Here is a 19,743-nt window from a genome sequence, read left to right as displayed (position 1 = left end):
CCTCACTTATTATATATCATACAGGGATCACATCATATATCACATACACATCCTCACTTATTATATATATCATACAGGGGCCACATCATATATCACATACACATCCTCACTTATATGATGTGACCCCTGTATGATATATATAATAAGTGAGGATGTGTATGTGATGTATGATATATAATAAGTGAGGATGTGTATGTGATATATGATGTGGCCTCTGTATGATATATATAATAAGTGAGGATGTGTATGTGACATTTGATGTGATCCCTGTATGATAAATATAATAAGTGAGGATGTGTATGTGATATATGATGTGGTCCCTGTATGATATATAATAAGTGAGGATGTGTATGTGATATATGATGTGATCCCTGTATGATATATATAATAAGCGAGGTTGTGTATGTGATATATGATGTGACCCCTGTATGATATATATAATAAGTGAGGATGTGTATGTGATATATGATGTGATCCCTGTATGATATATATAATAAGTGAGGATGTGTATGTGATATATGATGTGATCCCTGTATGATAAATATAATAAGTGAGGATGTGTATGTGATATATGATGTGATCCCTGTATGATATATATAATAAGTGAGGATGTGTGGATGTATATGTGATATATGATGTGATCCCTGTATGATATATATAAGTGAGGATGTGTATGTGATATATGATGTGATCCCTGTATGATATATATAATAAGTGAGGATGTGTATGTGATATATGATGTGGTCCCTGTATGATATATATAATAAGTGAGGATGTGTATGTGATATATGATGTGGCCCCTGTATGATATATATAATAAGTGAGGATGTGTATGTGATATATGATGTTATTCCTGTATGATATATATAATAAGTGAGGATGTGTATGTGATATATGATGTGGTCCCTGTATGATATATATAATAAGTGAGGTTGTGTATGTGATATATGATGTGATCCCTGTATGATATATAATAAGTGAGGATGTGTATGTGATATATGATGTGACCCCTGTATGATATATATAATAAGTGAGGATGTGTATGTGATATATGATGTGATCCCTGTATGATATATATAATAAGTGAGGATGTGTATGTGATATATGATGTGATCCCTGTATGATATATATAATATGTAAGGATGTGTATGTGATATATGATGTGATCCCTGTATGATAAATATAATAAGTGAGGATGTGTATGTGATATATGATGTGATCCCTGTATGATATATATAATAAGTGAGGATGTGTGGATGTGTATGTGATATATGATGTGATCCCTGTATGATATATATAAGTGAGGATGTGTATGTGATATATGATGTGATCCCTGTATGATATATATAATAAGTGAGGATGTGTATGTGATATATGATGTGGTCCCTGTATGATATATATAATAAGTGAGGTTGTGTATGTGATATATGATGTGATCCCTGTATGATATATATAATAAGTGAGGATGTGTATGTGATATATGATGTGGTCCCTGTATGATATATATAATAAGTGAGGTTGTGTATGTGATATATGATGTGATCCCTGTATGATATATAATAAGTGAGGATGTGTATGTGATATATGATGTGACCCCTGTATGATATATATAATAAGTGAGGATGTGTATGTGATATATGATGTGATCCCTGTATGATATATATAATAAGTGAGGATGTGTATGTGATATATGATGTGATCCCTGTATGATATATATAATATGTAAGGATGTGTATGTGATATATGATGTGATCCCTGTATGATAAATATAATAAGTGAGGATGTGTATGTGATATATGATGTGATCCCTGTATGATAAATATAATAAGTGAGGATGTGTATGTGATATATGATGTGGTCCCTGTATGATCTATATATAATAAGTGAGGATGTGTATGTGATATATGATGTGATCCCTGTATGATATATATAATAAGTGAGGATGTGTATGTGATATATGATGTGGTCCCTGTATGATCTATATATAATAAGTGAGGATGTGTATGTGATATATGATGTGATCCCTGTATGATATATATAAGTGAGGATGTGTATGTGATATATGATGTGGCCCCTGTATGATATATATAATAAGTGAGGATGTGTATGTGATATATGATGTTATTCCTGTATGATATATATAATAAGTGAGGATGTGTATGTGATATATGATGTGGTCCCTGTATGATATATATAATAAGTGAGGTTGTGTATGTGATATATGATGTGATCCCTGTATGATATATAATAAGTGAGGATGTGTATGTGATATATGATGTGACCCCTGTATGATATATATAATAAGTGAGGATGTGTATGTGATATATGATGTGATCCCTGTATGATATATATAATAAGTGAGGATGTGTATGTGATATATGATGTGATCCCTGTATGATATATATAATATGTAAGGATGTGTATGTGATATATGATGTGATCCCTGTATGATAAATATAATAAGTGAGGATGTGTATGTGATATATGATGTGATCCCTGTATGATATATATAATAAGTGAGGATGTGTATGTGATATATGATGTGACCCCTGTATGATATATATAATAAGTGAGGATGTGTATGTGATATATGATGTGATCCCTGTATGATATATATAATAAGTGAGGATGTGTATGTGATACATGATGTGATCCCTGTATGATATATATAATAAGTGAGGATGTGTATGTGATATATGATGTGATCCCTGTATAATATATAATAAGTGAGGATGTGTATGTGATATATGATGTGATCCCTGTATGATATATATAATAAGTGAGGATGTGTATGTGATATATGATGTGATCCCTGTATGATATATATAATAAGTGAGGATGTGTATGTGATATATGATGTGGCCCCTGTATGATATATAATAAGTGAGGATGTGTATGTGATATATGATGTGATCCCTGTATGATATATAATAAGTGAGGATGTGTATGTGATATATGATGTGGCCCCTGTATGATATATATAATAAGTGAGGATGTGTATGTGATATATGATGTGGCTCCTGTATGATATATATAATAAGTGAGGATGTGTATGTGATATATGATGTGGCCCCTGTATAATATATAATAAGTGAGGATGTGTATGTGATATATGATGTGGCCCCTGTATGATATATATAATAAGTGAGGATGTGTATGTGATATATGATGTGGTTCCTGTATGATATATATAATAAGTGAGGATGTGTATGTGATATATGATGTGACCCCTGTATGATATATAATAAGTAAGGATGTGTATGTGATATATGATGTGACCCCTGTATGATATATATAATAAGTGAGGATGTGTATGTGATATATGATCCCTGTATGATATATATATAATAAGTGAGGATGTGTATGTGATATATGATGTGACCCCTGTATGATATATAATAAGTAAGGATGTGTATGTGATATATGATGTGACCCCTGTATGATATATATAATAAGTGAGGATGTGTATGTGATATATGATGTGACCCCTGTATGATATATATAATAAGTGAGGATGTGTATGTGATATATGATGTGACCCCTGTATGATATATATAATAAGTGAGGATGTGTATGTGATATATGATGTGACCCCTGTATGATATATATAATAAGTGAGGATGTGTATGTGATATATGATGTGATCCCTGTATGATATATATAATAAGTGAGGATGTGTATGTGATATATGATGTGGTCCCTGTATGATATATAATAAGTGAGGATGTGTATGTGATATATGATGTGACCCCTGTATGATATATATAATAAGTGAGGATGTGTATGTGACATATGATGTGATCCCTGTATGATATATATATAATAAGTGAGGATGTGTATGTGACATATGATGTGGCCCCTGTATGATATATATAATAAGTGAGGATGTGTATGTGATATATGATGTGATCCCTGTATGATATATATAATAAGTGAGGATGTGTATGTGATATATGATGTGATCCCTGTATGATATATATAATAAGTGAGGATGTGTATGTGATATATGATGTGGCCCCTGTATGATATATATAATAAGTGAGGATGTGTATGTGATATATGATGTGGCCCCTGTATGATATATAATAAGTGAGGATGTGTATGTGATATATGATGTGACTCCTGTATGATATATAATAAGTGAGGATGTGTATGTGATATATGATGTGACCCCTGTATGATATATAATAAGTGAGGATGTGTATGTGATATATGATGTGACCCCTGTATGATATATATAATAAGTGAGGATGTGTATGTGATATATGATGTGATCCCTGTATGATATATATAATAAGTGAGGATGTGTATGTGATATATGATGTGATCCCTGTATGATATATATAATAAGTGAGGATGTGTATGTGATATATGATGTGATCCCTGTATGATATATATAATGAGTGAGGATGTGTATGTGATATATGATGTGGCCCCTGTATGATATGTATATAATAAGTGAGGATGTGTATGTGATATATGATGTGACCTCTGTATGATATATATAATAAGTGAGGATGTGTATGTGATATATGATGTGACCTCTGTATGATATATATAATAAGTGAGGATGTGTATGTGATATATGATGTGACCCCTGTATGATATATATAATAAGTGAGGATGTGTATGTGATATATGATGTGGCCCCTGTATGATATATATATAATAAGTGAGGATGTGTATGTGATATATGATGTGACCCCTGTATGATATATATAATAAGTGAGGATGTGTATGTGATATATGATGTGGTTCCTGTATGATATATATATATAATAAGTGAGGATGTGTATGTGATATATGATGTGGTTCCTGTATGATATATATATATATATATATATATATAATAAGTGAGGATGTGTATGTGATATATGATGTGACCCCTGTATGATATATAATAAGTGAGGATGTGTATGTGATTTATCATGTGGTCCCTGTATGATATATAAGTGAGGATGTGTATGTGATATATGATGTGGCCCCTGTATGATATATATATAATAAGTGAGGATGTGTATGTGATATATGATGTGACCCCTGTATGATATATAAGTGAGGATGTGTATGTGACATATGATGTGGCCCCTGTATGATATATAAGTGAGGATGTGTATGTGATATATGATGTGGCCCCTGTATGATATATATAATAAGTGAGGATGTGTATGTGATATATGATGTGACCCCTGTATGATATATAATAAGTGAGGATGTGTATGTGATATATGATGTGACCCCTGTATGATATATATAATAAGTGAGGATGTGTATGTGATATATGATGTGGCCCCTGTATGATATATATAATAAGTGAGGATGTGTATGTGATATATGATGTGACCCCTGTATGATATATAATAAGTGAGGATGTGTATGTGATATATGATGTGGCCCCTGTATGATATATATATAATAAGTGAGGATGTGTATGTGATATATGATGTGATCCCTGTATGATATATATAATAAGTGAGGATGTGTATGTGATATATGATGTGACCCCTGTATGATATATATATAATAATTGAGGATGTGTATCTGATATATGATGTGATCCCTGTATGATATATAATAAGTGAGGATGTGTATGTGATATATGATGTGACCCCTGTATGATATATATATAATAAGTGAGGATGTGTATGTGATATATGATGTGACCCCTGTATGATATATATAATAAGTGAGGATGTGTATGTGATATATGATGTGATCCCTGTATGATATATATAATAAGTGAGGATGTGTATGTGATATATGATGTGACCCCTGTATGATATATATATATAATAAGTGAGGATGTGTATCTGATATATGATGTGATCCCTGTATGATATATAATAAGTGAGGATGTGTATGTGATATATGATGTGACCCCTGTATGATATATATATAATAAGTGAGGATGTGTATGTGATATATGATGTGGTCCCTGTATGATATATAATAAGTGAGGATGTGTATGTGATATATGATGTTAACCCTGTATGATATATAATAAGTGAGGATGTGTATGTGATATATGATGTGGCCCCTGTATGATATATATAAGTGAGGATGTGTATGTGATATATGATGTGATCCCTGTATGATATATAATAAGTGAGGATGTGTATGTGATATATGATGTGACCCCTGTATGATATATATAATAAGTGAGGATGTGTATGTGATATATGATGTGATCCCTGTATGATATATATAATAAGTGAGGATGTTTATGTGATATATGATGTGATCCCTGTATGATATATATAATAAGTGAGGATGTGTATGTGATATATGATGTGGCCCCTGTATGATATATATAATAAGTGAGGATGTGTATGTGATACATGATGTGATCCCTGTATGATATATATATAATAAGTGAGGATGTGTATGTGATATATGATGTGTCCCCTGTATGATATATATAATAAGTGAGGATGTTTATGTGATATATGATGTGATCCCTGTATGATATATATAAGAAGTGAGGGTGTGTATGTGATATATGATGTGGCCCCTGTATGATATATATAATAAGTGAGGATGTGTATGTGATATATGATGTGGTCCCTGTATGATATATATATATAATAAGTGAGGATGTGTATGTGATATATGATGTGGCCCCTGTATGATATATATCATAAGTGAGGATGTGTATGTGATATATGATGTGGCCCCTGTATGATATATATAATAAGTGAGGATGTGTATGTGACATATGATGTGGTCCCTGTATGATATATAATAAGTGAGGATGTGTATGTGATATTATATATATCATACAGGGAGCACATCATATATCACATACACATCCTCATTTATTATATATATCATACAGGGACCACATCATATGTCACATACACATCCTCACTTATTATATATATCATACAGGGGCCACATCATATATCACATACACATCCTCACTTATTATATATCATACAGGGATCACATCATATATCACATACACATCCTCACTTATTATATATCATACAGGGATCACATCATATATCACATACACATCCTCACTTATTATATATATATATCATACAGGGACCACATCATATATCACATACACATCCTCACTTATTATATATATCATACAGGGGCCACATCATATATCACATACACACCCTCACTTCTTATATATATCATACAGGGATCACATCATATATCACATAAACATCCTCACTTATTATATATATCATACAGGGGACACATCATATATCACATACACATCCTCACTTATTATATATATATCATACAGGGATCACATCATGTATCACATACACATCCTCACTTATTATATATATCATGCAGGGGCCACATCATATATCACATACACATCCTCACTTATTATATATATCATACAGGGATCACATCATATATCACATAAACATCCTCACTTATTATATATATCATACAGGGGCCACATCATATATCACATACACATCCTCACTTATTATATATCATACAGGGATCACATCATATATCACATACACATCCTCACTTATTATATATATCATACAGGGGCCACATCATATATCACATACACATCCTCACTTATATGATGTGACCCCTGTATGATATATATAATAAGTGAGGATGTGTATGTGATGTATGATATATAATAAGTGAGGATGTGTATGTGATATATGATGTGGCCTCTGTATGATATATATAATAAGTGAGGATGTGTATGTGACATTTGATGTGATCCCTGTATGATAAATATAATAAGTGAGGATGTGTATGTGATATATGATGTGGTCCCTGTATGATATATAATAAGTGAGGATGTGTATGTGATATATGATGTGATCCCTGTATGATATATATAATAAGCGAGGTTGTGTATGTGATATATGATGTGACCCCTGTATGATATATATAATAAGTGAGGATGTGTATGTGATATATGATGTGATCCCTGTATGATATATATAATAAGTGAGGATGTGTATGTGATATATGATGTGATCCCTGTATGATATATAATAAGTGAGGATGTGTATGTGATATATGATGTGACCCCTGTATGATATATATATAATAAGTGAGGATGTGTATGTGATATATGATGTGACCCCTGTATGATATATATAATAAGTGAGGATGTGTATGTGATATATGATGTGATCCCTGTATGATATATATAATAAGTGAGGATGTGTATGTGATATATGATGTGACCCCTGTATGATATATATATATAATAAGTGAGGATGTGTATCTGATATATGATGTGATCCCTGTATGATATATAATAAGTGAGGATGTGTATGTGATATATGATGTGACCCCTGTATGATATATATATAATAAGTGAGGATGTGTATGTGATATATGATGTGGTCCCTGTATGATATATAATAAGTGAGGATGTGTATGTGATATATGATGTTAACCCTGTATGATATATAATAAGTGAGGATGTGTATGTGATATATGATGTGGCCCCTGTATGATATATATAAGTGAGGATGTGTATGTGATATATGATGTGATCCCTGTATGATATATAATAAGTGAGGATGTGTATGTGATATATGATGTGATCCCTGTATGATATATATAATAAGTGAGGATGTTTATGTGATATATGATGTGATCCCTGTATGATATATATAATAAGTGAGGATGTGTATGTGATATATGATGTGGCCCCTGTATGATATATATAATAAGTGAGGATGTGTATGTGATACATGATGTGATCCCTGTATGATATATATATAATAAGTGAGGATGTGTATGTGATATATGATGTGTCCCCTGTATGATATATATAATAAGTGAGGATGTTTATGTGATATATGATGTGATCCCTGTATGATATATATAAGAAGTGAGGGTGTGTATGTGATATATGATGTGGCCCCTGTATGATATATATAATAAGTGAGGATGTGTATGTGATATATGATGTGGTCCCTGTATGATATATATATATAATAAGTGAGGATGTGTATGTGATATATGATGTGGCCCCTGTATGATATATATCATAAGTGAGGATGTGTATGTGATATATGATGTGGCCCCTGTATGATATATATAATAAGTGAGGATGTGTATGTGACATATGATGTGGTCCCTGTATGATATATAATAAGTGAGGATGTGTATGTGATATTATATATATCATACAGGGAGCACATCATATATCACATACACATCCTCATTTATTATATATATCATACAGGGACCACATCATATGTCACATACACATCCTCACTTATTATATATATCATACAGGGGCCACATCATATATCACATACACATCCTCACTTATATGATGTGACCCCTGTATGATATATATAATAAGTGAGGATGTGTATGTGATGTATGATATATAATAAGTGAGGATGTGTATGTGATATATGATGTGGCCTCTGTATGATATATATAATAAGTGAGGATGTGTATGTGACATTTGATGTGATCCCTGTATGATAAATATAATAAGTGAGGATGTGTATGTGATATATGATGTGGTCCCTGTATGATATATAATAAGTGAGGATGTGTATGTGATATATGATGTGATCCCTGTATGATATATATAATAAGCGAGGTTGTGTATGTGATATATGATGTGACCCCTGTATGATATATATAATAAGTGAGGATGTGTATGTGATATATGATGTGATCCCTGTATGATATATATAATAAGTGAGGATGTGTATGTGATATATGATGTGATCCCTGTATGATAAATATAATAAGTGAGGATGTGTATGTGATATATGATGTGATCCCTGTATGATATATATAATAAGTGAGGATGTGTGGATGTATATGTGATATATGATGTGATCCCTGTATGATATATATAAGTGAGGATGTGTATGTGATATATGATGTGATCCCTGTATGATATATATAATAAGTGAGGATGTGTATGTGATATATGATGTGGTCCCTGTATGATATATATAATAAGTGAGGATGTGTATGTGATATATGATGTGGCCCCTGTATGATATATATAATAAGTGAGGATGTGTATGTGATATATGATGTTATTCCTGTATGATATATATAATAAGTGAGGATGTGTATGTGATATATGATGTGGTCCCTGTATGATATATATAATAAGTGAGGTTGTGTATGTGATATATGATGTGATCCCTGTATGATATATAATAAGTGAGGATGTGTATGTGATATATGATGTGACCCCTGTATGATATATATAATAAGTGAGGATGTGTATGTGATATATGATGTGATCCCTGTATGATATATATAATAAGTGAGGATGTGTATGTGATATATGATGTGATCCCTGTATGATATATATAATAAGTGAGGATGTGTATGTGATATATGATGTGATCCCTGTATGATAAATATAATAAGTGAGGATGTGTATGTGATATATGATGTGATCCCTGTATGATATATATAATAAGTGAGGATGTGTGGATGTGTATGTGATATATGATGTGATCCCTGTATGATATATATAAGTGAGGATGTGTATGTGATATATGATGTGATCCCTGTATGATATATATAATAAGTGAGGATGTGTATGTGATATATGATGTGGTCCCTGTATGATATATATAATAAGTGAGGTTGTGTATGTGATATATGATGTGATCCCTGTATGATATATATAATAAGTGAGGATGTGTATGTGATATATGATGTGGTCCCTGTATGATATATATAATAAGTGAGGTTGTGTATGTGATATATGATGTGATCCCTGTATGATATATAATAAGTGAGGATGTGTATGTGATATATGATGTGACCCCTGTATGATATATATAATAAGTGAGGATGTGTATGTGATATATGATGTGATCCCTGTATGATATATATAATAAGTGAGGATGTGTATGTGATATATGATGTGATCCCTGTATGATATATATAATATGTAAGGATGTGTATGTGATATATGATGTGATCCCTGTATGATAAATATAATAAGTGAGGATGTGTATGTGATATATGATGTGATCCCTGTATGATAAATATAATAAGTGAGGATGTGTATGTGATATATGATGTGGTCCCTGTATGATCTATATATAATAAGTGAGGATGTGTATGTGATATATGATGTGATCCCTGTATGATATATATAATAAGTGAGGATGTGTATGTGATATATGATGTGGTCCCTGTATGATCTATATATAATAAGTGAGGATGTGTATGTGATATATGATGTGATCCCTGTATGATATATATAAGTGAGGATGTGTACGTGATATATGATGTGGCCACTGTATGATATATTTATATCATACAGGGGCCACATCATATATATCACATACACATCCTAACTTATATGTAAGATTTACGGACCCTTCTTCTCTCATAAATGCCTCGGCAGGACTATCCCCTCCAGCTGACCCAGTTGTCTCCTCTTCTCCTGAATGATCCCCCCAAGGATGGACAAGGACAGGAATGAGATGACTAAGAGAATATTACACTTCACCTTGGAGATCCTCCACCTGCTGACCGGAGAGGTGAGGTGACCCATCTACATTTCCACCATTGTTGTCCCCATCTACATTTCCACCATTGTTGTCCCCCATCTACATTTCCACCATTGTTGTCCCCCATCTACATTTCCACCATTGTTGTCCCCCATCTACATTTCCACCATTGTTGTCCCCCATCTACATTTCCACCATTGTTGTCCCCCATCTACATTTCCACCATTGTTGTCCCCCATCTACATTTCCACCATTGTTGTCTCCATCTACATTTCCACCATTGTTGTCCCCCATCTACATTTCCATCATTGTTGTCCCCCATCTACATTTCCACCATTGTTGTCTCCATCTACATTTCCACCATTGTTGTCCTCCATTTACATTTCCACCATTGTTGTCCCCATCTACATTTCCACCATTGTTGTCCCCCCATCTACATTTCCACCATTGTTGTCCCCCATCTACATTTCCACCATTGTTGTCCCCATCTACATTTCCACCGTTGTTGTCCCCCCATCTACATTTCCACCATTGTTGTCCCCATCTACATTTCCACCATTGTTGTCCCCATCTACATTTCCACCATTGTTGTCCTCCATCTACATTTCCACCATTGTTGTCCTCCATCTACATTTCCACCATTGTTGTCCCCCCATCTACATTTCCACCATTGTTGTCCCCATCTACATTTCCACCATTGTTGTCCCCCCATCTACATTTCCACCATTGTTGTCCTCCATCTACATTTCCACCATTGTTGTCCCCTCCATCTACATTTCCACCATTGTTGTCCCCATCTACATTTCCACCATTGTTGTCCCCATCTACATTTCCACCATTGTTGTCCCCCCATCTACATTTCCACCATTGTTGTCCCCATCTACATTTCCTCCATTGTTGTCCCTCCATCTACATTTCCACCATTGTTGTCCCCCATCTACATTTCCACCATTGTTGTCCCCCATCTACATTTCCACCATTGTTGTCCCCCCATCTACATTTCCACCATTGTTGTCCCCATCTACATTTCCACCATTGTTGTCCCTCCATCTACATTTCCACCATTGTTGTCCTCCATCTACATTTCCACCATTGTTGTCCCCCATCTACATTTCCACCATTGTTGTCCCCATCTACATTTCCACCATTGTTGTCTCCATCTACATTTCCACCATTGTTGTCCCCCCATCTACATTTCCACCATTGTTGTCCCCATCTACATTTCCACCATTGTTGTCCCTCCATCTACATTTCCACCATTGTTGGCCCCCATCTACATTTCCACCATTGTTGTCCCCATCTACATTTCCACCGTTGTTGTCCCCCCATCTACATTTCCACCATTGTTGTCCTCTCCATCTACATTTCCACCATTGTTGTCTCCATCTACATTTCCACCATTGTTGTCCCCATCTACATTTCCACCATTGTTGTCCCCATCTACATTTCCATCATTGTTGTCCCCCATCTACATTTCCACCGTTGTTGTCCCCCCATCTACATTTCCACCATTGTTGTCCTCTCCATCTACATTTCCACCATTGTTGTCTCCATCTAAATTTCCACCATTGTTGTCCCCATCTACATTTCCAACATTGTTGTCCCCCATCTACATTTCCACCATTGTTGTCTCCATCTACATTTCCACCATTGTTGTCATCATCTACATTTCCACCATTGTTGTCCCCCATCTACATTTCCACCATTGTTGTCCCCCCCATCTACATTTCCACCATTGTTGTCATCATCTACATTTCCACCATTGTTGTCCCCCATCTACATTTCCACCATTGTTGTCCCCCCATCTACATTTCCACCATTGTTGTCCCCCCATCTACATTTCCACCATTGTTGTGTCCCCATCTACATTTCCACCATTGTTGTGTCCCCATCTACATTTCCACCATTGTTGTGTCCCCATCTACATTTCCACCATTGTTGTCCCCCCATCTACATTTCCACCATTGTTGTCCCCATCTACATTTTCACCTATGTTGTGTCCCCATCTACATTTCCACCATTGTTGTCCCCCATCTACATTTCCACCATTGTTGTCCCCCATCTACATTTCCACCATTGTTGTCCCCAGTCTACATTTCCACCATTGTTGTCCCCCGTCTACATTTCCCCCATTGTTGTCCCCATCTACATTTCCGCCATTGTTGTCCCCCGTCTACATTTCCGCCGTTGTTGTCCCCATCTACATTTCCACCATTGTTGTCCCCCATCTTTGGAGCTGCTCTATGTTCTGGATGTCTCTTTGTAGGTGAGGTCTCCAGAACTGACCCCAGTATTCCAGATGTGCTCACTAGAGCTCTATACAGGGGGCACAATCTCCTCTTTGTAGTGAGGGAGGAATACTGGGGTCAGTCCCCTCATTGTCTCTCTCCAAACACAGGATTACACCATAGTGAAGAAGACATGGGGGGAGTGTGTGGCCCCCAGCAGCCATCTCCATGAGTCAGGAGGACGGAGCAGGGCCCGGGGCCCCATCACAGAGCCTCCACCTCACTCACTGATACATGAGGAAAAGATCCTAGAACTCACCCACAGGATCACTGAGCTGCTGACTGGAGAGGTGACCCTGCTGGGACATTATACAGTAATGGAGGGGTCTGGTGATGACTGGAGAGGTGACCCTGCTGGGACATTATACAGTAATGGAGGGGTCTGGTGATGATTAGAGAGGTGACACTGCTGGGACATTATACAGTAATGGAGGGGTCTGGTGATGACTGGAGAGGTGACACTGCTGGGACATTATACAGTAATGGAGGGGTCTGGTGATGACTGGAGAGGTGACACTGCTGGGACATTATACAGTAATGGAGGGGTCTGGTGATGACTGGAGAGGTGACACTGCTGGGACATTATACAGTAATGGAGGGGTCTGGTGATGACAGGAGAGGTGACACTGCTGGGACATTATACAGTAATGGAGGGGTCTGGTGATGATTAGAGAGGTGACACTGCTGGGACATTATACAGTAATGGAGGGGTCTGGTGATGACAGGAGAGGTGACACTGCTGGGACATTATACAGTAATGGAGGGGTCTGGTGATGACTGGAGAGGTGACCCTGCTGGGACATTATACAGTAATGGAGGGGTCTGGTGATGACTGGAGAGGTGACACTGCTGGGAATGCTGGGACATTATACAGTAATGGAGGGGTCTGGTGATGACTGGAGAGGTGACACTGCTGGGACATTATACAGTAATGGAGGAGTCTGGTGATGACTGGAGAGGTGACACTGCTGGGACATTATACAGTAATGGAGGGGTCTGGTGATGACTCGAGAGGTGACCCTGCTGGGACATTATACAGTAATGGAGGGGTCTGGTGATGATTAGAGAGGTGACACTGCTGGGACATTATACAGTAATGGAGGGGTCTGGTGATGATTAGAGAGGTGACACTGCTGGGACATTATACAGTAATGGAGAGGTCTGGTGATGATTAGAGAGGTGACACTGCTGGGACATTATACAGTAATGGAGGGGTCTGGTGATGATTAGAGAGGTGACACTGCTGGGACATTATACAGTAATGGAGGGGTCTGGTGATGACTGGAGAGGTGACACTGCTGGGACATTATACAGTAATGGAGGGGTCTGGTGATGACTGGAGAGGTGACACTGCTGGGACATTATACAGTAATGGAGGGGTCTGGTGATGACTGGAGAGGTGACACTGCTGGGACATTATACAGTAATGGAGGGGTCTGGTGATGACTGGAGAGGTGACACTGCTGGGACATTATACAGTAATGGAGGGATCTGGTGATGACTGGAGAGGTGACACTGCTGGGACTTTATACAGTAATGGAGAGGTCTGGTGATGATTAGAGAGGTGACACTGCTGGGACATTATACAGTAATGGAGGGGTCTGGTGATGATTAGAGAGGTGACACTGCTGGGACATTATACAGTAATGGAGGGGTCTGGTGATGACTGGAGAGGTGACACTGCTGGGACATTATATAGTAATGGAGGGGTCTGGTGATGATTAGAGAGGTGACACTGCTGGGACATTATACAGTAATGGAGGGGTCTGGTGATGACGGTATCATTGTGTGTCAGGTTCCTATAAGGTGTCAGGATGTGGCGGTCTATTTCTCCATGGAGGAGTGGGAGTATGTAGAAGGACACAAGGATCTGTACCAGGACATAGTCATGATGGAGGATCACCGGCCCCTCACATCACAAGGTAAGAAGAGACATATATATAGATATCACTCTCACTACCTAGTAACATAGAAATCTATCCAGCACTGATGTATTCTTTCCCTGTGTGTTCCCTACAGATGGAGTCATTGATAGAAATCCACCCGAGAGGTGTCCCTGTCCTCTGTATTCCCAGGACTGTCCAGAGGGAAATGTCCCAGAGAAGCATCAGGTAGATGAGGCTGATCCTATATCTCTATAGGGGGGTCCTGCAGTCATAGATGTGGGGATAGATTTTGGGGGTCTCTGTTGCTCCTCCTGTCTGCTGTATTGTAGTGAATTGTTCTATATGTCACATCAGGGGGGAGATCTGACTAATAATAAAGTGGAGGATGAAGAAGACAGGATGAGGGGCCATCACCCGTGTATGAGAAAAGAGGAGGAAATTCCAGGAGGTGTTGTCCCAGGTATGTAATAATTCAAGGAGGTGTTGTCCCAGGTATGTAATAATTCCAGGAGGTGTTACCCCAGGTATGTAATAATTCCAGGAGGTGTTGTCCCGGGTATGTAATAATTCCAGGAGGTGTTGTCCCAGGTGTGTAATAATTCCAGGAGGTGTTGTCCCAGGTATGTAATATTTGCAGGAGGTGTTGTCCCAGGTATGTAATAATTCCAGGAGGTGTTACCTCAGGTTTCTTCAGATGATGTTATACATGTGGCCACTGAATAAAAACCACTACACAATATACAGTAGGACGATGGACACTATATCTGCAGTTGGTACGTTGACCATGGTGGATGTGTCTAGTGGGACTTGTGTTATAATATATATTTAGCCTAATCAGAAATTTTTTAAGTCTATATACGAAATGATTTAAAATTAAAAAGAAAAAAAATCAATGTTTAACCCTAACAGAAAATTTGGGAAAGGATTCCGAAGAAAGCTTCATGTTATTGATCAATTGTATAGTAGAAGATGAAGATATGATGGAGCGCTCCTCAGGAGAAGACCTCCTTACCCCTAATGTCCATCCAGATCTATCCTGTAATAATCCACCTGATCATGAGGAACCTTCTCCTGACCAACCTCAGATGGTTACCAGAAGTAAAGATAAGAAACTTGTAGAAAATTTTCTACGTGATGAATGTGAAAGAGAGTTTCCAAAAAGCTCAAGTCTTCTTACACACAGAATTCACTCAGGAGAGAATTCTTATTCATGTTCAGAATGTGGGAAATGCTTTATAAATAAATCAGATATGGCTAAACATAAGAGAAGTCACACAGGAGAGTTGCCATATTCGTGTTCAGAATGTGGGAAATGTTTTATAAGGAAATCACATCTTGTTAGACATGAGAGAAATCACACAGCAAAAAAGTCACATTCATGTTCAGAATGTGGAAAAGTTTTTTCAAGGAAATCACATCTTATTACACATAAGAAAAGTCACACAGGGGAAAAGCCTTATTCATGCTCGGAATGTGGTAAATCCTTTGTTGCTAAAGACAAACTAATAAATCACTACAAAACTCACACAGGGGAGAAGCCATTTGCATGTTCAGAATGTGGAAAAGGTTTTATTACGAAAGTCAGTCTAATGACTCACCGAAGAATTCACACTGGAGAGAAGCCATATTCATGTTCTGTATGTGGAAAATGTTTTGCAAGACAATCAAATCTTATTAGACATAAAAGAATCCACACAGGAGAGAAGCCATATTCATGTTCAGAATGTGGGAAACGTTTTACAAACAGATCACATCTTGTTTCACATGAGAAAATTCACACCGGAGAGAAGCCGTATTCATGTTTAGAATGTGGGAAAAGTTTTGTACATCAATCGGACCTTGTAAGACACGAGAGAGTTCACACAGGAGAGAAGCCATATTCATGTGTAGAATGCAAAAGAGGTTTTGTAACTCATTCAGAGCTCGCTAGACATGTGAGAATTCACACAGGAGAGAAGCTATGTTCATGTTCAGAATGTGGGAAATGTTTTGTAAAAAAATCGAATCTTGTCAGACATAAAAGGATTCACACAGGGGAGAGGCCGTTTTCGTGTTCAGAATGTGAGAAGTGTTTTAGAAACAAATCACATCTCGTTTCGCACGAGAGAATTCACACAGGAGAGAAGCCGTATTCATGTTCAGTGTGTGGGAAATGTTTTATACAGCAATCAAATCTGATTTCGCATGAGAGAATTCACACTGGAGGGAGGCCACTTGGCAAGGTTTCAGTATCCTGACATTTTACATATTATTAATGTTTTAATTAACCATTTATATTTTTATAAACAGTTAATAGATCCCATTGTATGTTAGATATATTACATGTATGTCATGGTTTTAATTTTGTTAATAAACTATTATAGAATGATTCAATCCTATGGCTCAGTGGAATGTTCTTAAGTGGAGTTTAGCAGGTGTTATGTCCCTGTAAGTCAGTGTTTCCCAACCAAGGATTACCAAAGGCTGTCCGGGCATGCTGGGAGTTGTAGTTTTGCAACAGCTGGAAGCACCCTGGTTGGGAAACACTGCATGTAAGTACTACCATTCATTTTCACCAACTTTTATCAGTTTATTTATTTATTTATTTTTTTTTAATATCCAGGATAACGGATAGGATGATTGGAGCTATATTCATGTTCAGAATGTAGGAAATGTTTTGCAAAAAAATCGAATCTTGTCAGACATAAAAGGATTTGCATATTGACGGTCTTGAGAGAAGGGCTACTGAGCATGCAGTTAGTAGGATAGACCTGGAGGATGAAGTAGACATGGAGGGTGACGAGGACCAAGTAAAGCGCTGGGTTAATGTAGTGAGGAAGACTGAAAAAGGGTTCTAAGAAAATGAAAGCCACTCGTACTTCTGAGCTCTGGAGCAGAATCGTATTGGATGATACCAGGGACTCCTATCAGAAATGACAACCCTAGTGGAGATTGGTCTCTCTAACAGCGGTGAGAACAGTCAGAATCGTAGTATAGGGGGTGGTAATGGAGGTAGGCGGAGACAGCTAGTGCTTGTAGGGGATTAATCAGGAAGACGGATACCACATACCCCTTCATCCACCCGTACCCCTCCCCTTCATCCACCCATACCCCTCCCCTTCATCCACCCGTACCCCTCCCCTTCATCCACCCATACCCCTCCCCTTCATCCACCCGTACCCCTCCCCTTCATCCACCCATACCCCTCCCCTTCATCCACTCATACCCCTCCCCTTCATCCACTCATACCCCTCCCCTTCATCCACTCATACCCCTCCCCTTCATCCACCCCTACACCTCCCCTTCATCCACTCATAACCCTTCTCTTTATCCACTCATACCCCTCCCCTTCATCCACCCGTACCCCTCCCCTTCATCCACTCATACCCCTCCCCTTCATCCTCCCATACCCCTCCCCTTCATCCTCCCGTACCCCTCCCCTTCATCCACCCGTACCCCTCCCCTTCATCCACTCGTACCCCTCCCCTTCATCCACCCGTACCCCTCCCCTTCATCCACCCGTACCCCTCCCCTTCATCCACTCGTACCCCTCCCCTTCATCCACCCGTACCCCTCCCCTTCATCCACTCGTACCCCTCCCCTTCATCCACTCGTACCCCTCCCCTTCATCCACCCGTACCCCTCCCCTTCATCCACTCGTACCCCTCCCCTTCATCCACCCGTACCCCTCCCCTTCATCCACTCATACCCCTCCCCTTCATCCACTCGTACCCCTCCCCTTCATCCACCCGTACCCCTCCCCTTCATCCTCCCGTACCCCTCCCCTTCATCCACCCGTACCCCTCCCCTTCATCCACCCGTACCCCTCCCCTTCATCCTCCTGTGCCCCTCCCCTTCATCCACCCGTACCCCTCCCCTTCATCCACTCATACCCCTCCCCTTCATCCACCCGTACCCCTCCCCTTCATCCACCCGTACCCCTCCCCTTCATCCACCCGTACCCCTCCCCTTCATCCTCCTGTGCCCCTCCCCTTCATCCACCCGTACCCCTCCCCTTCATCCACCCGTACCCCTCCCCTTCATCCACCCGTACCCCTCCCCTTCATCCACCCGTACCCCTCCCCTTCATCCACCCGTACCCCTCCCCTTCATCCACTCGTACCC

The 19,743-nt window shown here is 38.0% G+C and overlaps 1 protein-coding gene across 1 annotated transcript in view; it reads left to right on the top strand.

Moving 5' to 3' along the window:
• The window catches only part of LOC130306607 (zinc finger protein 420-like), a 54,780-nt gene extending 36,779 nt beyond the window's left edge, over nucleotides 1-18,001 (top strand). Inside the window, exons 7-12 of the mRNA XM_056552114.1 lie at nucleotides 11,427-11,495; nucleotides 13,864-14,043; nucleotides 15,549-15,675; nucleotides 15,773-15,864; nucleotides 15,994-16,099; nucleotides 16,549-18,001. Coding sequence (XP_056408089.1) covers nucleotides 11,427-11,495; nucleotides 13,864-14,043; nucleotides 15,549-15,675; nucleotides 15,773-15,864; nucleotides 15,994-16,099; nucleotides 16,549-17,876 — 1,902 coding nt within the window. The 3' untranslated portion in view covers nucleotides 17,877-18,001. The remainder of the gene's footprint in view (nucleotides 1-11,426; nucleotides 11,496-13,863; nucleotides 14,044-15,548; nucleotides 15,676-15,772; nucleotides 15,865-15,993; nucleotides 16,100-16,548) is intronic.
• Nucleotides 18,002-19,743: the final 1,742 nt, after the last annotated feature.

This window comes from Hyla sarda, chromosome 1 (genome assembly GCF_029499605.1).
Source record: "Hyla sarda isolate aHylSar1 chromosome 1, aHylSar1.hap1, whole genome shotgun sequence".
Classification (NCBI taxonomy): Eukaryota; Metazoa; Chordata; class Amphibia; order Anura; family Hylidae; genus Hyla; species Hyla sarda.
The sequence above is the reverse complement of the archived record's forward strand: the minus strand, read 5'-3'. Positions and strand labels throughout refer to the sequence as shown.